The sequence below is a fragment of the Camelus ferus genome, chromosome 32 (genome assembly GCF_009834535.1).
Source record: "Camelus ferus isolate YT-003-E chromosome 32, BCGSAC_Cfer_1.0, whole genome shotgun sequence".
Classification (NCBI taxonomy): Eukaryota; Metazoa; Chordata; class Mammalia; order Artiodactyla; family Camelidae; genus Camelus; species Camelus ferus.
Genome location: NC_045727.1, coordinates 2,915,993 through 2,940,736, shown reverse-complemented (window position 1 = coordinate 2,940,736; position 24,744 = coordinate 2,915,993). Strand labels below are relative to the sequence as shown.

General features: G+C 39.3%; 1 protein-coding gene and 1 long non-coding RNA gene across 2 annotated transcripts in view; one reads left to right on the top strand and one right to left on the bottom strand.

Annotated features, from left to right (window-relative positions):
• Nucleotides 1–5,858, bottom strand: part of ANAPC5 (anaphase promoting complex subunit 5) — a 34,211-nt gene extending 28,353 nt beyond the window's left edge. The window contains 4 exon segments of the mRNA XM_006178055.3: nucleotides 541–733; nucleotides 1,594–1,703; nucleotides 2,174–2,253; nucleotides 5,652–5,858. Coding sequence (XP_006178117.1) covers nucleotides 541–733; nucleotides 1,594–1,703; nucleotides 2,174–2,253; nucleotides 5,652–5,858 — 590 coding nt within the window.
• A 237-nt stretch (nucleotides 5,859–6,095) lies between these two features.
• LOC106728822 lies at nucleotides 6,096–24,713 on the top strand. The gene is made up of 3 exons (XR_004316611.1): nucleotides 6,096–6,211; nucleotides 10,128–10,309; nucleotides 24,562–24,713. It is a non-coding gene; the product is annotated as an uncharacterized LOC106728822 (long non-coding RNA).
• Nucleotides 24,714–24,744: the final 31 nt, after the last annotated feature.

Sequence of the window (24,744 nt, the reverse complement as noted above, 5' to 3'; positions counted from 1 at the left end):
TAATCAATTCTTAATTCACTCTGATGTAATGAACACTACCACTCAGAGTCCCAGCACAAAGTGAATGGCATATTCAAATGAGGGTAACTTGAGAAGAGTTTAATAAAGGACTGCTTAGAAAAATAGGGGCAGGAGCTGGAGGAGCCATAAGGGGTAACAGTCCCCAGGACTGGTAACAGTGAGGCCCCGAGGCACCTTACACACCAGGCTGGGGAAACCTTCCCTGTCGCTGGGCCCCTGAGGTCTGCAGAGCAGGCCACCTGTGACCCTATCATGAGCCCACCATGACCCCAAAGGAAGGGAGCCAGTGAATCAACACCCTGCCCTTACTCTTCCCCTCTGGATCTCCCACCAGCACCGCCCAATCAGAAATCAGAGGGCAGGGAGTCCACTGACGCAGCCTGCAAGGGTCAGCTTCCTGGATCTGGAGGGATGAAGAGATGACAGCTAGAACGTGACCTGGGGTGAGTGAGGATTCACTGCACCTGTGACAATGCCATTTCATAGGAAAGGGATCCCTGCCGGAAAAACCCAAGTTACCTTATGGATACATCAAGTTCTTCCTTCTCCATTTTCCTTTCGCCCTCCTCTCTGCTGGCCAGTTCCATATCAGCGTCCTCCACCGTCTTTTTCTCACCGTTCTGGAAGTACTGCTGAAGGGCAGTGTACAGTTTAAACACTTGACTGAAAGAAAGTTTACTGTAGGCCAAGATCATGTGACGCAGAAATAAACCTACAAGATGAGACACAGACAAGGTGAAAGCGTTAACGTGAAATGCAGGCTACACAAAGTCGATGAGTATTTGTTGCAATTCTTCCTTCAAAATAATCCAAAAAAAGGCACTTGCGGTTGCCGTTCCCTCCACCGGGAGTGTTCTTTCCCCACCTTTACAAAGCTGGCTTTCTCTTTATGTTAAAGGCTCAGTCCTCCCACCCGCACCCCACTCTTTATCCATCCAATATATTTTTTCATGACTGTCATACCTATCTGAACGTATCTGATTTGTTTACTTCTTACTGTTTGCCTGCCCCTCCCCACACAACCACAAGGACGGGACCTCCGTAAGGGGAAGGCCCATGTTTATCTTAAAGTCCAGAGCCTGGCACATGGAGGATCCATAAAGAACTGATGGTGAATATTGCACACAACCGCCATGAACAAAAAGCCAGAAGGACGGAGCATGGTTAAAAAGCTAACAGAAAAGCACCAGGAAATTTCATGCATACCCTTGCCTTATAAACTGTATCAATACTATTCTCCTATTTACCTCTCTTCATAAAAGTTTAGTTGGTGACCCTGACTTAGAGCCATACAATGCAGACAAGTGATCAGAGGACAGGGAGAAAGAGCTGAGAAACCCTAAGGGGTTCCATGACCAGGCTAACACTTTGATGACAGCAGGCAAGCAGAAGATGCTTTTCCACAAGACAATGGTTTAAACATAGATCAAAATGACAAGGCAATAAATATAAACTAAAACATGTCCAACATCCCTACTGCATCTGTTCAGAGCAGAGTAACAACAGACGTGATCTGGAGAGCCGGTCACTTCCGTGAAAATGTTCTCTGCTCTCCTTAGAAGAACTTCATACCTACTACACTCGTTTTGTGAACCTCTGGTTCAGTTCCAGAAAAAGAATCTGAAAGGTCATCAAAAAATTGTTCCATATCCTTCAGTTCGCCTTCAGCCATCAGTTTGATTCTGAATAAGAAAATTGAGGTGCATGTTTTAGGAAGGCCTTTTCAACATCTTCCCACATTGCATATTCCACAATTATCTAACATAAATCTATTTTAAAAACAATTCAGATTCATATAAAATGGTGGCACAAAAAACAAATTTGACAATCCAAAGTGTCACTCTCATATTCTGAAAAGTATAACTGGTGATGTTTGCTTGATTACAAAATTTCTCAAAGTAACCTATCAGCCAGTAAAAATGGAATTCACTGCATCAACGATAAAGAACAAGGTAGATCCATATAGAATAAAAAAATGTGAAGCAGTATGCTTACTGTTATCCATTTTTCAAAATACATAAATTAAGGTACTTAGGGAAACAACTTAGCAAATAAAGATACCCTTTTTTAAGGAATTAATCACCATATGCCCTTTTCGAATTTTCATCTACTTTGACATCTTTTCATACATACAGAAGAAAAGGAAGCTTACCTGATTTGTACTGAATTTGCCAGCTGAGGACAAGATTCTTCAATTAACTTATAAAGTTTAGACAGTGTAATATCGGGGCCCTGGGTAAAGGAGAGAGAGATGAAGGTTACAGAAAGATTTTAAAGAGCTGGAGACTGATAAAGAGCTGCAAACATGAATTCACCTATTAATCTCTCTGCCTTAATAATCACTTCAAACATAAAATCTCAAATCAGGAAGGGGAAAAAACCTATCTACATAAAACATTACAGTAACATTTCACATTTATATAGCATTCTCTTTTAGTTGTAGGAATGATTTTAAATGGAAAAAAAAAAAAAAAAAAGCACAGAATCAGTAGTCTGAGGAATCGCCCAGTTCCTTCTTCCTTAGTTTTGTAAGAACACGGCGAAGTCACAGCCTCCCTGAGCCCTAGTTTCCTTTATCAGGAAGATAATAATCTCCCCTGTGTGTGGAAGATTAAGTAAAATAATTCAAAGTATTTTGTAACCTGGAGAACACTATACAAACATAGGTGTCCTGTTTTTCATAAACACAATTTCATTTGATCCCTCCCTAAATGCAGGCAAGGTAGGCAGTCATACCATGTGCCCAAGTCCATAAAAGGTACCATTTGAGACAGACAGGATGCAACTTCAGCTATCAAGACAATTACACCCTAGCCGAGGTTTAAAACTAAACACTGAATATTTTTTGGAGAGTAAGTTGACAGTACATACATCAATTTTAGATACGGATAACCCAGCAATCCCACCGCTGGGGAAGGTATGTTCGGCATGCATTGTTTGAAATGAAGAAAAACTAAAAAAGACCTGTTAAGGCCATCAATAAAGAGTTCACTTATAATTCATAAATTTAAATATTAATTAAAATTATGTTTCTTTTCTTATTGTGGAATACAATGCAGCCATTAAAAAGAATGAAGTAGATCTACTCAAATACGCTGACGTGGAAAGATGTCCAAGACTTGTTAAGTGGAAGGAATAATCAGTAGAATAGAAGTAGTATTTAGGTTAAAAAAAAGGGGAGGGGCAAAATTAAATTAAAACACATGTATATATAGTTATAACCATAATGCATCCACTTAATCTGTCTATATACACATATAGCAAAAGGTCTAGAAAGATCCATTCTGACCTGTTACTCAATAAACAGTTGAATGAATGAACATTAACATGACAAGCTGAGAGGGAAGAGGACTAGAGGGCATGCAGAAGTGCCAAAGCCTTCCACTCCACCAATTTTATTATCATTTGAAGTTTTTACAATGAATCTTTGTGTATCAGCTAAGTAGTTAGAAATTAGCTAATTTTTAAAGCCAAACAGTAAGTAAATAAGTAAAGGTTGGAACTCTGCTAGATAAATTCTATATACACATTGATTAAAACCATACAGTAGTTGGCCAGGCAAAGAATCAGAAGGAGAATCCAAGACACAAAAACTAGCAAGCACAGGGGGAGGGTATAGCTCAATGGTAGAGCTCATGCTTAGCATGCACCAGGTCCTGGGTTTAATCCCCAGCACCGCCATTAATTAACAAACAAACCAACCAACCTGATTACCTCCCCCCACCAAAACAAAACAAAACAAAAACCAGCAAGCGCAAAGGTAGAAAAGTGTACGAGTTAAGACACCAGGATTACTGTTGTTTTTTTTTTTCCTAGTCTCTATCAAATTTTTTAGCACTTTTATTTGAATAATGGGGAACTGGACTTATAATAGTAATGTGCTGCGAGTTATACAGACCCTACATTCCTTTTATTTAACTAACTGGGCAAGTCATCTAACCTGTCTTCAGTACCCCTTCTTCCCCCTTACTCCCAAAAAAGATGATGGATTGAAAAAAACCAGCCCTTTATAAACTATATTGAGCTGCAGAAATGCAACTGTGGGTACTAATTTTACTAGGTTGACCTCTTCAGATACCATAATTTGGGGGCTCAGGACCCCAGATACTTGTTTCTACCTCTGCTGTTCCTCAACAGAAAATTGCTGGTCCTTCAAACGCCAGCTTAACACTATATGTCCCCTAAAAAATCCTCCCAATTCACATGTGTACACCCACCCACCACAAGGAGGGCATATCACACTTCAGTCAGTCCAGATACGACTTACGACGGGGTTACATCAGGATAAATCCATCATAAGCTGAAAATACTGTAAGTCAAAACTGCATTAAATACACCTAACAGACTGACCATCATAGCTTAGCATCACCTACCTTAAACATACTCAGTACACTTATTTCAGCCTACAGTTGGGCAAAAATCATCTAACACAAAACTTTTAAAAATTCTATTTTATAATGAAGTGTTGACTATCCCATGTAATTTACTGAATACTGTACTGAAAGTGAAAAACAGAATGGCTGCACCGGTACAGAATGCTTGTACATGTATCAGTTCGGTACCCTCGTGATCACATGGCTGACTGGGAGCCCCAGCCTGCTGCCCAGCATCATGAGGGAGTACCATACTGCATATCGCTAGACTAGGAAAAGATCAAAATTTAAAACTGGAAGTAAGGTTTCAGTTGAATGAGAATTGCTTTCGCCATCATCCTTGAAGTTGAAAAATCGTAAAATTGTAGGTCAAGCCATGCTAAGTGGGGGAGCTGTCTGTATGTATTCAGGCCCTGTACCAGGCTCTGGGGATCCAAGGGAGACCTCAAGGAGGTTACAGTCCGGTAGGAGAGTGAGACATCACTTATATACTCACACAAATAAATGGAAAAACCCCAATTGATATAGGGAAAGTACACGCCCTAACCCGGTAATCCTCATTCTAACGAGACTATATTAAAATGAAAATAGCAAACACTGATTGGACATTTACTATGTGCCACACACTGTAAAGTGCTTCCGTGGAATTCCTAACTTAATACAGCAATCTCATGACAGTTTCTATTATTGTTCCCATTTTACAGACAGCAGAGAACTGAATAGGTTATGGAACTTGCCCATGTCGCACAGACAGTACGGCATGGAGCTACCTCAGTCTGCAAAATGAAATAAAATATGTAAAGTGCTTAGTAGACAGTAAGTGTTCAGTCAGTGTTGGCTGTTACTTTTATGTCATGACTACTACTTATTATGGTCCTCTAGGGTACAGAGCCTGTATGATTCATCTGTCTCCAACACTCAGGCCTATGTGCAGCCCCAGTCTACAGAAGACGGAGGATCTGAGAATATAACTCTTTCCCCAGTCACTCAGCTAATAAATGCTGGAGCCAAATATAAACCTGCAAAAAAAAAAAAAAAAAAAAAAAAAAAAAAAAAAAAAGCTTGTAAAGAGCCTGGCCCATAGTAAGCACTCATTAAGTGTTAGCTGGTAGCATGAACTATATTTTTTTTGAGGTCCTACAGGGCAGAGAGTGTCCGATGAACTCCCGTGCCCCCAGGCCCAGGGAGATGCCCGGAACAAAGCAGGTGCTCAGTACACGTTTGCTGAATGAGCGGGAGCCGACGGGGGCCCCTCACCTGCAGCAGCGGCAGGAGCAGCTGGTTGAGCCTCCGCCGCTCCATGAGGCTGACGGCGCCCTCGCCCGTGCGGCCCATCTCGTTCAGCAGCACCAGAACCGCTATCTTATACGGCGTCACCCAGTCCTTGATACCGAACACGTTGGCGTGCACCACCCCATTGGTCATCATGGGGTTGAAGTAGAGGCTCTCGTGGACGCTGGCCATGGCTCCCCCTGACTAAATCCAGGATTCCGGTTGCACACGGCGGGCGGGTTCCCCCGAGGGGCACGCCGCAACGCGCTCTACGCCTCCTCCCGCCCTCACCGTATCCCAGGAAACCAGCTTCCTCGCGCTCGCGGCACACCATCGGCCAATCAGAGCAACCAGACCAAAGCACATGGGAGGGCTACAGCCAATCAAAATGTTCAGTGGTACTGTGACGGGTGAGGCAAAGGCAGTGCACCTAAAGACTGAGTCCCTACAGAAACTCTTGCGGAAGGAGAGCACGTTCCGGCTCGACGTGGCCTGGCACCGAGTGAAACGAGGTCGACGCATGAAGACAAGGCCTGAACGGCCAGGTTCGCTGCTTCATTTGTTCGTTTAATTTGAAAATAATTAAAATTGAATTTTAAGATGATTGCGCTTAAAAGTAACGAAATTAAACTGACACTTTTAAAATTTGTTTTTAATTCATTATGTTAACTTTTAAACTCAAACTTTGGAAGTTTCATTTAGTTCTTTTTTTAATGCGTGAATAAACTTTTTTTCCTCAGTATTTCACAAATGCCATTTGTAGACAGCCAGGCCAGGTTGCGAGCAGCCATGTATTCTTACGTGTAATAGAAGATAATATTACCTTTGTGTGGTGAATCTGTTTCCTATCTAATACTACATTCTGGCATTCATGGCCCTCAAAATCAATTCCTAGACAGTGTTTTCAATCTGATTTTTCACAACTCCCCTTCTAATCTTCTGTACCTTTCCCAAGACTTTTACTTCTCAACACCCAGAATTACTACCAATAATGATTTGCCTTCTGCACAAGTCTTGAAACACATGTCCCTGGAAAGTAAAACCGCATGCTATTCAATTTTGGGTATATTCACGTACACACTGTGCCTAATGCCTGGTTTTTGTTGTCTCAGTCGCTATGTGTTTAATGAATAATGAATGAATATGTGGTTTTAGTTCACAAAAACAAAAAAGGAAGCAGGCGCATATAGGGTAAATAACTGGGCCAGAAAAGAAGTCATTGATAGCTTGGAATTCAAGACCTAACTTCCATATTTTGAGAACTCTACATTTTAGACATACAATTACATATATTTTAGACATACATCTCTGACATTTTACCATATACAATTCTATGTAACTGTCTTTTATTTGTAAAAGGGGAAACTGGCTGTTTGCAAGAAATTGAATACTTAAATAACTTATTTCTTTCCCTCAGTTTATTTTTGTATCCCCTCCCCCCCTTTTAAAAATTTTTTATTGATTTATAATCATTTTACAATGTTGTGTCAAATTCCAGTGTAGAGCACAATTTTTCGGTCATACATGAACATATATATATTCATTGAGACATTTTTTCTCTGTGAGCTACCATAAGATCGTGTGTATATTTCCCTGTGCTATACAGTATAATCTTGTTTATCTATTATACAGTTTTGAAATCCCATCTATCCCCTCCCACCCTCTGCCCCCTTGGCAACCACAAGTTTGTATTCTATGTCTATGAGTCTATTTCTGTTGTGTATTTATGCTTTGTTTTTGTTGTTTTTTGTTTGTTTGTTTTAGATTCCACATATGAGTGATCTCATATGGTATTTTTCTCTCTTTCTGGCTTACTTCACTTAGAATGACATTCTCCAGGTGCATCCATGTTGCTGCAAATGCCCTCCCCCTTTGTTTTTGTTTTTTTTTTAACATTTTTTATTGATTTATAATCATTTTACAATGTTGTGTCAAATTCCAGTGTTCAGCACAATTTTTCAGTTATTCATGGACATATACACACTCATTGTCACTTTTTTTTTCTGTGAGTTATCATAACATTTTGTGTATATTTCCCTGTGCTATACAGTGTAGTCTATTCTACAATTTTGAAATCCCAGTCTATCCCTTCCCACCCCCCACCCCCCTGGTAACCACAAGTCTGTATTCTCTGTCTGTGAGTCTATTTCTGTCCTTTATTTACGCTTTGTTTTTGTTTGTTTGTTTTTGTTTTTTAGATTCCACATATGAATGATCTCATATGGTATTTTTCTTTCTCTTTCTGGCTTCCTTCACTTAGAATGACATTCTCCAGGAGCATCCATGTTGCTGCAAATGGCATTATGTTGTCAGTTTTTATGGCTGAGTAGTATTCCATTGTATAAATATACCACATCTTCTTTATCCAGTCACCTGTTGATGGACATTTAGGCTGTTTCCATGTTTTGGCTATTGTAAATAGTGCTGCTATGAACATTGGGGTGCAGGTGTCATCCTGAAGTAGATTTCCTTCTGGATACACGCCCAGGAGTGGGATTCCTGGGTCATATGGTAAGTCTATTCCTAGTCTTTTGAGGAATCTCCACACTGTTTTCCATAGTGGCTGCACCAAACTGCATTCCCACCAGCAGTGTAGGAGGGTTCCCCTTTCTCCACAGCCTCTCCAGCATTTGTCATTTGTGGATTTTTGAATGACGGCCATTCTGACTGGTGTGAGGTGATACCTCATTGTAGTTTTGATTTGCATTTCTCTGATAATTAGTGATATTGAGCATTTTTTCATGTGCTTTTTGATCATTTGTATGTCTTCCTTGGAGAATTGCCTGTTTAGGTCTGCCCATTTTTGGATTGGGTTGTTTATTTTTTTCTTATTGAGTCCTATGAGCTGCTTATATATTCTGGAGATCAAGCCTTTGTCGGTTTCACTTGCAAAAATTTTCTCCCATTCCGTAGGTTTTCTTCTTGTTTTATTTCTGGTTTCCTTTGCTGTGCAGAAGCTTATAAGTTTCATTAGGTCCCATTTGTTTATTCTTGCTTTTATTTCTTCTAGGAGAAAATTTTTGAAATGTATGTCAGATAATGTTTTGCCTATGTTTTCCTCTAGGAGGCTTATTGTATCTTGTCTTATGTTTAAGTCTTTAATCCATTTTGAGTTGATTTTTGTATATGGTGTAAGGGAGTGTTCTAGCTTCATTGTTTTACATGCTGCTGTCCAGTTTTCCCAACACCATTTGCTGAAGAGACTGTCTTTATTCCAATGTATATTCTTGCCTCCTTTGTCAAAGATGAGTTGACCAAAAGTTTGTGGGTTCATTTCTGGGCTCTCTATTCTGTTCCATTGGTCTATATGTCTGTTTTGGTACCAATACCATGCTGTCTTGATGACTGTAGCTCTATAGTATTGTCTGAAGTCTGGGAGAGTTATTCCTCCAGCCTCTTTCTTTCTCTTCAGTAATGCTTTGGCAATTCTAAGTCTTTGATGGTCCCTTCTGTTTTAATGTAAAAGCATATTTACCATCTCACAGCTCTGGTCCACTGAGTTCTGTTTCCATCTTGAGACCCTGGTTCTTGCAGCTCTGTCAATGATAAGCTTCCCTAGAAGATAATCCTGTAACCATAAAAAATTTGCAAATGTTTGTTGGTCTGGTTTGGGCTTTTTGTTTTGTTTTATTTGATTTTTTGCTTTAGCTTTATTGAGAAGGGTTTTTGGCTCTTGCAGTTAAAGTCATTTTTATTAAAATATAATTGAAAATATTGAAGGCAGTTCATCCTGCCAGAACTGTTTAGTCCCCAGAAAGACCTTCAGGCTCCTTGATTTGTTCCTGTGTGAGCCTTTATCTCATCCTATGTGTTATTCAGAGACTGTCTGCCTTCTTTCCTCAGTCACAGAGTATTCTCCTGCCAGTCAGAGAAAACAAGATTCAAACAGAGTCATGATTGATGAAATGAGAAGAAAGTTGGCCTGGGAATCAGAGCGCCCAAGTTCTAGTCTTGGCCTTGAAATTAACTAGCTCTGTGATTCAGGGATTCTTTTTCCCTGGAACTTGAGCCAGTCACGTTAACAATGAAGAGTGTGGATTGGATGATGTGTTAAGTCCTCTGCAGTGCTAAAATTCTATGGCTTGTTACTCTCCATTTTTATTTAAAAATCTTACTGTGGCAAAAGAAACACACAACATAAAATTTACTATTAAGACCATGAAAAGTGTACAATTCGGTGACATTAAGTACATTCACAATGATATGCAACCTTCGCTACTCTCTAGTACCAGAACTTTTTCATCCCCCCAAAAGAAAACCCATACACATTAGTAATAACTCCCCATTCATCGTATGATGATAATACACAGCATTAATAAGGTTTGGAGAAAGCTGGCAGTTTCAAATACTACTGGGAGGAATGAAAGTTGGCATAGCTCTTAGAAGGGTCCAGGCAGGAAATAGAAGCCTCTCTAAATGTTTCAGACAAAAGGAAAATCATACAGAAAATTGGCTCCACAGGTGATAGAAGATTTGAGAAGCCATATGGGATAGATATTAGCAGTAACAAGAAGATGCCACCACAGAAGGGACAAAGGAAAGGGATGGTTACCAGAGCCCAGAAGCTGAGACCACTGAGTGGGAGTCGGGACTGCGGGTCAATGCAGCCACTGCAGGAGGATGCTGCCTGAGAAAGAGCGAGGGTAAGAAATGCCATGACTTCTCCGTTTCTCCCACCCTCCCATCTCCTTCCAGAGTCTCCTATTAACTCAACCCAGCCAGTTGACTCAGGAGCTGGGAAAGGAAGCCTGCAAGCATTCCAGAATATTTTCATCACCCCAAAAAGAAACCCCATACTCTTTAGCAGTCACTCCTCTTCCTGCCTTCCTCTAGCCCCTGGCAACTACTAATCTACTTTCTCACTGTATGGATTTGCTTCTCCTGGACATTGCATTATCAGTGGAATCATACAATATGTGGTCTTTTGTGTTCATTTAGCATAAAGTTTCTGAGGTTCATCCATGTTGTATCATGTGTCAGTACTTCATTCCTTTTCATGTCTAAATACTATTCCATTGTATGGACAGGCTATATTTTGCGTATCTGTTCATTTGTCAATAGGTGTCTGAGTTGTTTCCACCTTTTGGCTGTTCGGAATCAAGGTACTGTGAACGTTCGTCTTTGTGTGAACGTATGCTTTCAGTTTTCTTGGGTATATACCTAGGAATGGAATTTGTGGGATATGATGACTCTACATTTAACTCTGTGAGGAACTGCCAAACTCTTTTCCACAATGGCTACATCATTCCACATTCTCACCAGCAATGAATGAAGGTGGCCAATTTTAATGAGAATCGGGACCTCAGCTTGCTAATTAATGATGAATGATGATTTGCAATGTCATGATTATGAAAGAACTGAATAATCATCAAAGATGTTTAAGTTGTTCTGAGTAATGGATGACTATATCCATGATTTCATGTATCTCTGAACACCATATTCCCCAAGGAGAACTGTTCCAGGTAGAACCAGTTTTCCCCGTTGCTCATTTGAGAGTAGCTCACCAGCAGTTAAGTGCCGGCACGCCTTCTGCAGCTCCCAAGACAGATGGAAAAGCCAGCAGTGTCTCAGAATGCAGGCTTTACGTGCTGATCAGTTACAAAACTTCTGAAAATGACAAACCCTAACCGTAGCTGTTGTGCATTTCTAAGACATCATGTTAGAGGAAATAGATAATTGCTCTGATTGCTCTGAACAAGGAAAATATATTGTGTGAACCAGGTCTCCCGTGTGCATGCATAAACACTTTCTTTTGATAATTCAAGAAAATCTGGCTGAGAGGGAAGAAAATCTCTCCTATTAAATAAAATGAGCCCCAGCTTTGGGAGAGTCATGCAGAGTCTCAGGGCTCAATCAATTCAGAAGGTTCTGGGTTATTAACTGAGCTGCTGGGGAAACTTGATCACTAGCCTGACAAGCATCACTAAGCATTTCCAGACCCAAGGTAACATTCCAGTTTCTCAAAGCTCATGAACTGAATTGACCTTGCTCCCTGGGGAAAGAAAGTCTCCTTGTTTTCTCTGGACCTCCTATTTCATCCAAAGTGGACATCACCGTCTGCACCTGGAGGGATCAATGAACAAATTAATTAACTGAGGTTGAGTTTACATTACTATCGTTAACTCTCAACACTTGTTTGCTTGAACCTACTTCCCATATCTCTTGGTGCTAGTAAGCAAAAGATGATATACATTACATAATTTACACAAGTATATGAGTACATTTTACACTCACAGTTTTCATTTCTTTGCAGACACCCTGACTCATTCTCAGTGCTCAACTTAATGGCAGTTTCCAGTAGAAGTGTCTGCTTTCGATAATAGAAGCAGAAACTACATTGACTCATTGCTTTTCTTTCTTTGCAGGATGATTAATTCCTCAGTTTATAAAAGTTTTTGTGCATTTCAGTTTGCAAGAGTTTCTGGCTCTGTAATGTTTGATGATCATCTAACGCCAAATAGTGGCAATGCATAGCTCTCTACCGTAGCAATAATGCTGTACGACAACTACAAAACCTTGAAGCTGTAACAAGAAGCATGTTTGCTTGCACATCTGGGGTGGTAAGCTGGGGAGCCCTGCTAATCTCTCTGGGGCTCAATCACAGATGGGAGGCGTGGCTGACTGGATGATCTGGAGTGAATGTGACTGGGAACAATGGGAGTGGCTTTCTCTGTGTGTCTCTCCTCCTCTCGCAGGCTACCCTGGAGAAATGTTCTCACAGAGGAGCCAGAGGTGCAAGAGAGAAAATGGAAACAATTATGTCCTAGACTCCTAAACTCAGTGGTGGCTTCACAGCTGAAGTACTTCTTTCACAGTTTATTAGCTAAAGCAGAAGGCCAGCCCAGATCCAAGTGTCAGGAAATAGATCGCCTCTTTGGCAAGAGGAGCTGCAAAGTCACACAGCATCAAGTAGGGATAGAGGGAAAAGTAAAGAACTGGGGCCAGAAGTGCAATCTACTAGAGGTTGTTCCTTCTCATCCCCTTAAACCTCAGCTTATTTAGGCAAAGGGAGAATTGGGTCCAAGAGGAATAGCTATGACTGATTTTTTTGTGTTTAATCTCACCGAACAATTATATAAATACACGCAGAGGCTGTCTTGGTTTGCTCAGGCTGCCATGACAAAATACCACAGACTGGCTGGCTTCCTCAACAGGAGTTTGTTTGCCCACAGTTCTGAAGCCTGAAAAGTTCAGGATTGAGGTGCAGGCCAATTCAGTTTCTGGTGCTAGCTCCCTTCTTGGCTTGTAGATGGCCACCTTTCACCATATCCTCATAATGGTAGGAAGAGGGGCTCTCTGGTATCTCTTCTTGCAAGGACTCTTGTCCCATCTTGAGGGGCCCACCGTCCTGACCTCATCTAAACCAATTACCTTCCAAGGACCCATCTCCAAATACCATCACGTTGGGGTTTTAACATGTGAATTTGAGGGGAACACAGTTTAGTTCAGAACATGAGCTAAATTTAATCATTTTAAATTTATATCTTCATTCCTTTTTTAATTCTTCCCCCAAAATGTCTCTCTCACTTCAGCTGTGAATAAAACTTCATAACATTAGGAATCAAAGTCAGAACTTAACTTTGGACTCTCTGAGATTGATCAGAACATCATGGAATTTCTTACCTAGTCTTTAAGAACATGTCTATTTCTACTAGAGTTCAGGATAAAATATATACTTGAGCTAAAGTTTCACTTGCTCTGAAGCTTGGGGGAAGGATTAAGCAGTCCTTGTCAAGCCAGGCTTATTGGAAAATTCAAAGTGATTTCATGCCTCCCAGCCAAGGCCCTGGAGGTCATCCTTCCCAGAAGCTTCTGGAACTTCCGGGCATTATTCATTCAATCTTAAAAACTGCGTGATTCTTTCATTCTCTATTTTCAGGCTCTTAAAGGCCTTGAACCATAAAAACAATTAAGTTGCCAGAGAACTTCTCTAATACCCTGTTCATTTTAAGGTCGGTGGACAGGTTCAATCCCCAGTACCTCCATTAAAAAAATAAGTAAATAAACCTCTTTACCTCCCCCTCAAAAAAAAAAAAAAAAAGATAAGTTCTGTGGACAGGTACTTTATTCATTTGTGCGTATGACATAAAAAAAGGAAACTTCTTCAGGACCTCAATTTGTGTCAATTAATGAATTAAAGAATGGACATCTTTAAGAAGAGAGAAAAGTTTCAGAAAATAAACCCATTATTCTAGAGAAAAAATGAGATTAAGTTGCTCACAGAGTGTATTAAAGATATATGGATATATTTATGATGTGTGTCTGGCCTGGCTGCCCACCCTCCACACCTGGAGAGGAGTAGCCTTTGGAACAGGAATTTAAGAAATCTGCTGCATTGACACAACATTGTAAACTGCCTGTACTTCAATTTTAAAAAGAAAGAAAGCAAGCTGCTGTTCAGCCTAGTCAATATCTCATGCCAAGAGCATTACTGATAAATCCTCAGCAAGCAAAAGAAATTTTAGAATTCTTCTAAAACCATTATTAATATCACTGTATGAAGAATTTATGAAGTAAAAACTAGACTTGGGAACTGCAACACCAAAATTTATTCCATTTATCAACTGCTTTATGTTTAAAGATGTTTCTGACCAGCCCTGACAAAACTTATATATGCTAGAGGAAATGTATAGGAGGGTAACACAGAAATAAGAGTGGCTGTCAGTTCTTTTATTCACCAAATATTTTGTTATCACCTAGTATGTGCTAGGCACTTAGCTGGACACTGGTAAAATAGTGGTGAATGAGGCAAATTCAACTCAAACCCTCACTGAAGTCATAGTCTAGTTCAGACACAGACAAGCCATAAACAGGGACAACCACACCCACTAGGATATCTGTAATCAAAAAGATGGACAATAACAAATGTTGGCAAGGATGTGGAGAAATTGAAACACCCACACATTACTGATGGGAATGGAAACGTTTGACAGTTCCTCAAAAAGCTAAACATAGAATTGCCATATAGCACAGAAATTCCACTCCCAGGTATAAACCCTAGAGAATATAAATATATATCCAGGCAAAACTTGTACACAGATGTTTGCAGCGGCAGCATTCACAATCGTCAAAATATAGATGCAACCCACATGTCCATCAACTGATGAATGGATGAATAAAATGTGGTATATCCATACAATGGAATATTTTTCATCCATGAAAAGGAAAAAAGCACTGATACGTGTTACAACATGTATGAACCTTGAAAACATTATGCTCAGTGAGAGAAACCAACACAAAAGACCACATACTGTATGAGTCCATGTATATGAAATGTCCAGAATAGGCAAATCCACAGAGATGAAAGCAGTGGCGGGGGAGGGGGGGGTGCGGAGAAAAGGGAGTACTGCTTAATGGGCATTAGGTCTCTTTCTGGGGCAATGAAAATGCTTTAGAAGTTAATTAGAGGGGATGGTTACACAACATTGTGAATGTGCTAAATGCCACTGAATTGTACATTTTAAAATGGTGAGTTTTGTTATGTGTTATTTTACCTCAATTTTTAAAAATTAATTGGGTTGAGTTATTTCACTTTACAGTCATTATGACTGCATATCTGTATATTTATACATATATAGTGTTAGTTAACTGCAAATTACCCAGGCTGGGTTAAGACGCACGTGAAAAACACGTCTCTTTAGTTCCCTGTTGCACGTGCAAGAAAGAGCCATGAGGTCAATTTCCACTTTTTATCAGGCACATGTTAATACTTAACCGTGTCGTCCTGATCAGGATATAAGTATTTACATAGTTTTTGCAATAGAAAAACTAAGAAAAGCATAATAGTTTAACAGCTTTAAAAATCACTATCCTACCTTCAAATTAAACTGATAGTGAACATTAACGTGACACTGGCTTTAATTTTAAAATGTTTACATAACCATATATTTTTCAGATTATAAAAGTAATACATGCTTATTGTAGGAAACTTAAAAAATATAGGAAAGGATAAAGCAGAAAACGTGAAACCGTCTATCATATCACAATCAAGTGATAATTTCTCTGCCACTTTGGTATGTTTTCCTTATCTTTGCTCACTGCTGAATGTCCACACACATAGCAGCATCTGACATATAATTGACATAGGAAAAATATTTGTTAAATATATTAATGATTGGATCTTTCCTGAGAGAAAGTAAATTTTACCATAAAATTAGTGAAAATGTGCATATAGTTTTGTTGACTTGGTATCTTTCCATTTTCAAGTTTGGGATACTGAGGCAGTGCCTCAGACAGATACAAATCACACAGCAGAAGTGGGTACTCCAGGCCAGAGAACAGCCCCTTTAAAACCATCCAATTAGAATCCATCCATACTCTGCAACATTTTATTACTTGAATATACTCGGCCACATCTCACAAAAGAAGGCAATCTCCTTTGCTGATGTGGAAGCTACATTAACTTTTTCTAGCCTCTGGTATGTGATTTGGATTGTCAAGACTCTTATTGTTCCCAAAAGCTGAGTTCATTAAAAGTAATGGGTAAATCTTTTGATAGTGGATATATTTTCTGATACCTTAGGGGAGAATGCTAATGAAAGACGAGTGGGAACGTGTTAATTAAGCAAGTAGTCAGGGTACAATGCATCTTCAGTAGAAAAGTGAAATTATATGTATATGTATATTATATGTATATGTATATATATATAGTTCCCAAAGGTGGGATAGGTTGTAACATTTCAGTGTTCCAGTAACAGTGCTTCTCAAACATTGAAGTACATATGAATGACCAGGAGAGCTTGTTAAAATACAGATTCTGATTCAGGTGGTCTGGGGGCAGCCTGGGATTCTGAAAGACCAACCAACTCCCAGGTGATGTTGAGATTGCTGGTCCTCAGACCGCACTTTGAGAAGTAAGGTCCTGATGAGTAGTCTGACTGGTCTCCACTGTCAACATCTTGGGATACAGTGGGGTGGATAGAATGGGGGCATTAGGCTGGGTGGGGTCTCATATGGAGCTATCCCATTAACTGATCTAAATCATCTCTGTCCACATTTGAAGTGCTTTGCTGTTGAGCAAACAAGGCTACATTTAGTTTCTCTCCTTAAAAAAAAAGAAAAATTAAGATGAAATTCACATCCCATGAAATTAACCATTTTAAGTGAACAGTTCAGTGGCATTTAGCACATTCATAATGTTGGGCAATCATCACCTCTGTCTAGTTCCAAAACATTCTCATCACCCCAAAAGGAAATCTCATACTCATTAAGCACTCACTCCGCATTACTCCCCCTCCCCAGCTCCTGGCAACCACCAATCTACTTTCCATCTCTGTGGATTTCCCTGTTCTGGATATCCCATATCCAGATGAAAACGTTCTGGAACTAGATGGTTGCCCGACGTTGTGAATGTACTAAATGCCACTGAATGGCACACTTTAAAAATGGTTAAAATGGTGAATTTTATGTTGTGTGAATTTGGCCACAATAAAAAAAAATGAACACCTGATTTTCTAACAAAAGTTACTTGCTGGGGTCTTCTCATAATTAATTTGAGGCCTATAGAATGAGGAAACTGAAGCCTTGAGGTCACTCATTTATTTGGTGGCAAAGTAGGGCCCCAATTTTTTATTTCCTAATCCCTGCCTTGCTTCCTCTCAGCCAATGGGGCAAGAAGCAATTTTAAACACAGCACTATATTGGATGGCAAGAAACCAGAGGTCACGATCTGCAACTCAGTCTAGCTGGGGGAAAAAATTGTCACGAGTGCGAAAACTGTCAGCAAATGTGGAATACTACGTGCAAATGAAGTACAGTTAAACATCGTTAATCAGGGGTCCTCAAATCCTGCATTTATTTGGACAGTTGGCTCTGAGGACTGCTCTCTCACTGCATGGGAAGCAACTCTTAAGTAGATGAACTGTGAAAACTAGGCCATAGCAGACATCTAACCTGCTTGGAATATAACATCTCTGCTCTTCTGAAATGTCTATAGCAAGCCTACTACTTTTAAGATCATGTTTCAAAGCACAGGACCTGTAATCAGACTGCCTGACCCACCACTTACTATCTTGGGAATTTGGGCAAGTTACTTAATCCTCTTTGCCTCAGATTTCTTGTCTATAAAATGGGAGTAAAAATAATAGAAACTTCGGGGGTTATTATAAGCATTAAATAAGAAAATACATGTAAAGTGCTTAGAATAGTGCCCGGGACTTAGTAAACCATAATAAATGTTAGCTGTTACTATTATTGCATTTAAGAAACTGATAACTGGATGATTTTTGACCCATTTCAAGTCAGTCACTAGTTTTCTTATTACCTCTAAAAAGGAAAATGTAATACCTGCCTCCCCTACTTCTGCGACTGAGGATGAAAATAAATCATAAAGGCAAAGTGTTTTGAAAATGATAAAGCACTGTACAAACATAAACTTATTACTGAATGCAGGGGAAATCATACTTATCTCTTCATAAAAGAAAATTTCCAAGAATTTCAATTTTCCTAAATTTTGTTTGGCTTATTTAGAGTTATTTCACATACTTGAATGTGCTCAAATCACTTCTCTCTCAAGATTATCGTAACTCAGACTTTTCACTAATTCAGACAAGCATTTTCCCAATCGACACAAATTGTTGCCATTTTATTTTATATCAAAAAAATACTAGTGTGGATTTATGCTCTTGCAGTGATTTGGACAAGAAGATTTCTTATGTCTCTTCCAACTTCATGCTGAAGGAATTCAGACAAAAAAGGCCTCGAGTGTAGGCAGAGTTGGGTGAATTTGATCAGGGAAAACATTTTAAGTCCAATAAAAGTTATAATTTGGGAAGGAGGGGGAAAGCACGGGAGGACAAGTACACAAGACTGCAAAGATAGTTGTTGGATGAGAAGGAAGAAGAAAATCTGGAAGGAAATGATGTTAACAGCAGTTTTTTGGGGGGTTAAAAGATTCTGGAAAAATATCATTCTTCTTCTTCCATGTTGTATTAGTCAGCTCCGGCCGCCATAACAAAATGCCATAGGCTTGGTGTCTTAAACAACAGAAATTTATTTTCTCTTAGTTCTGGATACTGGCAAGTCCAAGATCAAGGTGCCAGCTGATTCAGTCTCTAGTGAGAGCTCTCTTCCTGACTTTCAGATGACTTCCTTCTTGCTGTGTCCTCACATGGCCAGGAGCGGGGTGGGGAGATTTCTCTTCCTCTTTATAAGGCCACCAATCATACTGGATTAGGACCTCAACACTTGTGGCCTCATTTAATCTAAATTAACTCCTAAAAGCCCTGTCCCAAATATAGTTACATTGGAGTTAGGATTTCAACATATGAATTTTGGGGATACATTCAAGTTCATAGCACGTGTGTGCATGTGTATATATATATATATGTATATATTTGCATTTTCCAAGTTTCTACAAATAGCATGCATTATTTGTATAATTTATCTTTAAAAGTCAGAAGTGGAAGGAAAGAGGGCTCTCCTGGAGATGTTTTGAAGGAAGACACAGGCATACCTCATTTTATTGTGCTCCACTTCATTTCTTGGCAGACACTGCATTTTTTTACAAATCAAAGTTTCGTGGCAGCCTTGCATCAAGCAAGCCTGTCGGCGCCATTTTTCCAACGACATTTGGTCACTTCATGTCTCTGTATCACATTTGGGTAATTCTCACAATATTTCAAACTTTTCCATTCCATTATTATCATTTTCCTTATGGTGATCTGTGATCAGTGGTCTTTGATGTTACTTTTGTAATTGTTTTGGGCTCCTACATTAGACAGCGGACTTAACCAATAAATGCTGTGTGTGCTCTGACTGCTCCATCGACCCGCCGTTCCCCCATCCTTCTCTCTCTCCTCAGGCCTTCCTATACCTTGAGAAGCAATATTGAAATCAGCGCAATTAAGTGGGGAGGGTATAGCTCAAGTGGTAAAGTGCACGCTTAGCATACACAAGGTCCTGGGTTCAATCTCCAGTACCGCCTTTAAAACTAAATAAATAAACCTAATTACCTCCCCCCTAAAAAAACTAATTAATAAAAAAAAGAAATTAGGCCAATTAATAATCCTACAATGGCCTCTAAGTGTTCAAGTGAAAGGAAGAGTCGAACGTCTCTCACCGTAAGTCAAAAACTGGAAATGATTAAGCTTAGCAAGGAAAGCATATTGTAAAGCTAGACCTCTTATGCCCAACAGTTAGCCAAGCTGTGAATGCAAAGGAGAAGTTCTTGAAGGAAGTGATAAGTGCTACTTCAGTGAACACACGAGTGACAAGAAAGTGAAACAGCTTTGTTGCTGATACGGAGAAAGCTTTCATGGTCTGGATAGATCAAACCAGCCACAGCGTTCCCTTAAACCAAACCTAATCCAGAGCAAAGCCCTAACTCTCTTCAGTTCCGTGAAGGCTGAGAGAGGTGAGGAAGCTGCAGAAGAAAAGTTTTAGGCTAGCAGGGGTTGGTTCATGAGGTTTTAGGAAAGAAGCTGTTTCTATAGCATAAAAGTACAGGGTGAAGCAGTGACTGCTGGTATAGAAGCTGCCACAGGTTATCCACAAGATCCTGCTAAAATATTCAATGAAGGTGGCTACACTAAACAGATTTTCTGTGTAGACGAAACAGCCTTATATTGGAAGACGATGCCATCTAGGACTTTCATAGCTAAAGAAGAGAAGTCAATGCCTGGCTTCAAAGCTTCAAAGGACAGACTGACTCTCTTGTTAGGGGCTAATGCAGCTGGTGACTTTCAGGTGAAGCCCATGCTCCTTTACGTTCCAGATATCCTAGGATTATGCTCAATCTACTCTGCCGATGCTTCTCTGTAAATGGAACAACAAAGCCTGGATGACAACACTACCGTTTACAACATGGCTTACTGAATATTTTAAGCCCACTGTTGAGACCTACTGTTCAGAATAAAAGATTCCTTTCAAAATATGACTGCTCATTGACAACACATCTGGTCACCCAAGAGCTCTGATGGAGATGTACAATGAGATTAATGTTGTTTTCATGCCGGATAACACAGTGTCCATTCTGCAGCCCATGGATCAAGGAGTCATTTCAACTTTCATGATTTATTATTTAAGAAATACATTTTGTAAGGCTGTAGCTGCCACAGATAGTGATTCTTCTGATGGATCTGGGCAAAGTCAATTGAAAACCTTCTGGAAAGGATTCACCATTCTAGATGCCATTAAAAACATTTGTGGGAAGAGGTCAAAATAGCAACATGAATAAGAGTTTGGAAGAAGTTGATTCCAACCTTCATGGATGACTTTGACAGGTTCAAGACTTCAGTAGAGGAGGTCACTGAGGATATGGTGGAAATAGCAAGAAAACTGGAATTAGAAGTGGAGCCTGAAGATGTGACTGAATTCCTGCAATCTCATCTCATGGTAAAACTTGAACGGCTGAGGAGTTGCCTTTTTTTTTTTTTTTTTTTTTTTGAGGAGTTGCTTCTTACGGATGAGCAAAGAAAGTGATTTCTTGAGATGGAATCTACACCTGGTGAAGATGGTGTGAAGATTGTTGAAATGACAACAAAGGATTTAGAATATAACTTCGACTTAGTTGATAAAGCGGTGGCAGGGTTTGAGAGGATTGACTCCAATTTTGAAAGAAGATCTTCTGCGAGTAAGATGCTATCAAACACCATTGCCTGGTACAGAGAAGTCATTCATGAAAGAAGAGTTGATCTGTGTGGAAAACATCATTGTTGTCTTATCTTAGGAAATTGTCACAGCCACCCTAACCACCCTGATCAGTCAGCAGCCATCAACAAGATCTTTCACCAGCAAAAGGATTATAACTCACAGAAAGCTCAGATGATGGTTAGCATTTTTAGCAGTAAGGTATTTTTAAATTAAGGTATGTGCATTTTTTTTTACATAATGCTATTGCACACTTAATGGACTATAAATAGTGTTACCATAACTTTTATATGCCCTGGGAAACAAAAAAATATGACATATGCGTTACTGCAGTGGTCTGGAACTGACTGTGCAGTATCTCCCAGGTAGGCCTATGTTACACAGGAGTTAATGATGTTCAAGAAGAATGTTAAATTACTCCCCAAACTTAAACCTTGAGGTGAGGGAGCCCTTTCATCAGCCATATGTACAAATTAGGAAGGGTGCCAGTTTGAAGGATAAGGTGGTAAGTTTCTTTTGTTTTACCTGAAGTGGGATTTGGTCTCTGTGTCTGCAGGAGAAGCAACCAGGACAACTGTAAAAAGGAAGCCTGGAGGCACGCAATGGGTCAGGTTATTTCAGGATCTACTCCAGAAACCTAGACATACTGGAATTGAAAATCTGCCTGACCACCCCAGCTGGAATTACTTCTTCCTTCTTGGAATTGATGGAGCAGGACTTCGACGCTCATTTGGCACATCTGTGTTCATTTATTCATTCATTCCAAAATATTTTCTGAACACCCTTTGTTCAGTATCATGCAGAGTGAGAAGGGAGTGGGCCAGATTTGAGGAATGGGCAGGAAGTAGAGAGGACGTGCGGATGAGGAGGGAGCGGAGACTAATACCGAACATAGGGGCTTTCCTCTCAACGGATTTCGGGGTACATTACGATACACCTGATTACTAATATCTCTTGCACAAATGATAAATATTCATTACACACATACACAATCTAAGTATAAATGCTGAAACAGAAAAATCAGTTGGGCAAACAGATGAGAAGCACAAGTCTTGGAGAGATGATTGAACATTTTGTTTTTTCCCCTGGTTGATAATGAAGCTGTTTTTGAATGTCAGTTTCAACCAATCTCTTACCTCCTCTACAGCCACTCTAGAGTAATAGTGGGGAAATGGTAAGCTTCTGGATTTGATTCTTCTTTGTCAAGCACAAATTATCCTGAGAACATAAATTACATCAGTCACTTTTTTTCCCCCAGGGAAAGCCTTAAGGAGGAAATTAAGTTGGAAAACATGATGCCAGTAATTTTCTACACGTAAATGATTAGTGATTAAATAAGCATTGAGAGTAGAAGTATTAGGGAAAAGAAAATAGTTTGAATATTATTGGTGCCCCTACTCTATTGGAGTGCTTATAAAACTTGTGACAAAGCCAAAATGAAAGGGAAAACATTCTTTTTTTTTTTTTTTTTCTAAAAAAAAGAGATGAAATTAACCATCTTAAAGTGAACAATTCAGTGGCACTTGGTACATTCATAACATTGTGCGATCACCTCTACCTAGTTCCCAAAATCTTCATCACCCACAAAGGAAACCTCGGACCCTTTATGCAATTTCTGCCCATTCCTCCCTCCTCTCACTCCCTGGAAACCACAAATCTGCATTTTGTCTCTGTAGATTTATCTATTCTGGACATTTCATGTAAATAGCTCATATAATAAGTGACTTTTTGGGTCTGGCTTCTTTCATTCAGCATAATGTTTTCAAAGTTCATACATGTTGTAACATGTGTTAATACTTCATTCCTTTTTATGCCTGAATAAAATATCCCAGTAAAATATTCCATTATCACTGTTTATTTATGCACTTGTCAGTTAATAAACATTTGGGTTATACATCTTTTGGCTATTATGAATAGTGTTATGAATGCTCATGTACAAACATTTGTTTGAGTATCTGTTTTCAGTTCTTTTGGGTGTGTCCCTAGGAGTGGAAATGCTAATTCTTTAAACTTTTGCCACTGCCCATAGAATCCAGCTTATCCCAACCCTGAGCTGCTTGCCAGGGTGTCTGTTTTCTGGGAGAAACAAATGCCATTAGCAGAGTGGAAGAATTCTGTTTATTAAGAACTAGAGTCTGATCTAGTCATGGGACAGTAAAAAGAAAAAACTTAAGGGATGTACACACAGCATATTTTAGAAGATATTTGAAAATATGGCTATTTAAGATTTGACAGTTATAGGAGCTACCTCTTCATATTCAGGAGTCAGTTCCAAATCAAGCAAGGTTGAAGACCTGTTCATCTGTTACAAGATTTATTTGCCCCCAAATATGTAGACTCTACAATATTTGGTTTGATGAAAAAATGTTCAACTCTACCAAAAATAAAAGAAATGCAATCAAAACAAGAAAGATGCCATTATTTAAATACAAGATTTAAATAAATTGATGAGTAAGTGCTAAACAAGATGCAGGGAATCTTATCAAGACTGATAAGAAAGCAAATTGAGGGGGGAGGGTATAGCTCAAGTGGTAGAGCGCATGCTTAGCATGCATGAGGTCCTGGGTTCCATCCCCAGTACTTCCTCTAAGAACAAATAAATGAATAAACCTAATTACCTCCCTCAACCAAAAAAAAAAAAAAAAAAAAAAAGCAAGCAAATTGATACACTCTTTCCCTGGACAAATTTAGTAATGCACATCAGCACCTTAAAAAATGCTTTGATTCTTTGACTCCATTATTCTCTTTCTGGGTATTTAACCTTAGAGAATAGCCATGAATATTCATGATGATTTATAAATATGTTGTTCATCGTAGTGTTATTATAATGAAAAAGCAAAAGCTACCTAAAGTCCATCAACAGGAAGTTATGGTTCACGCACGGGAAGAATGCATATGCAGCCAAATTATTTTGTAGAAACTATTTAATGACTTGGGATAATATCCATGATATATTTCTAAATAGAAAATAATACATATACTCCAATACCAGATTTCTAAGAATGGATCTACATGCATAGAGAAAAGTCAGGTTCCCTCCGTATAAAATGGGGATAATAGCATGCACCTCATGGAGTGATTATGAGGATGAAATTTAATAACATCCTCATTCCCATGCTCAGCATAGCACCTAGCATATATAAAGAATTCAGTAAACATTAAGTATGGCTATTATAGTTGTCAAAGGGTAGACATCAAAATACTAGCAGTAGTTATCTTTAGGTAGTGGTATTGTGAGTGATTTTAATTTCCTTAAGTATACTTTTCCATAGTTTCCACAATCAATGTGTATTTATTTTGTAAGCAGAAAAAGGAACGAACGAAGGAAGGAACGAAGGAAGAAAACATTAAAAGAACATTGACTCTCTCCAAGCAAGATAACTCTGCTCAAGATCATTCTCATTTCCCTGCCAGGGTGATTCAGTAGAGGATAAAGATTATGACATTTTCTGAAAGGTATCCTAATCTTCACTGTCCTCTCTTCTGATCA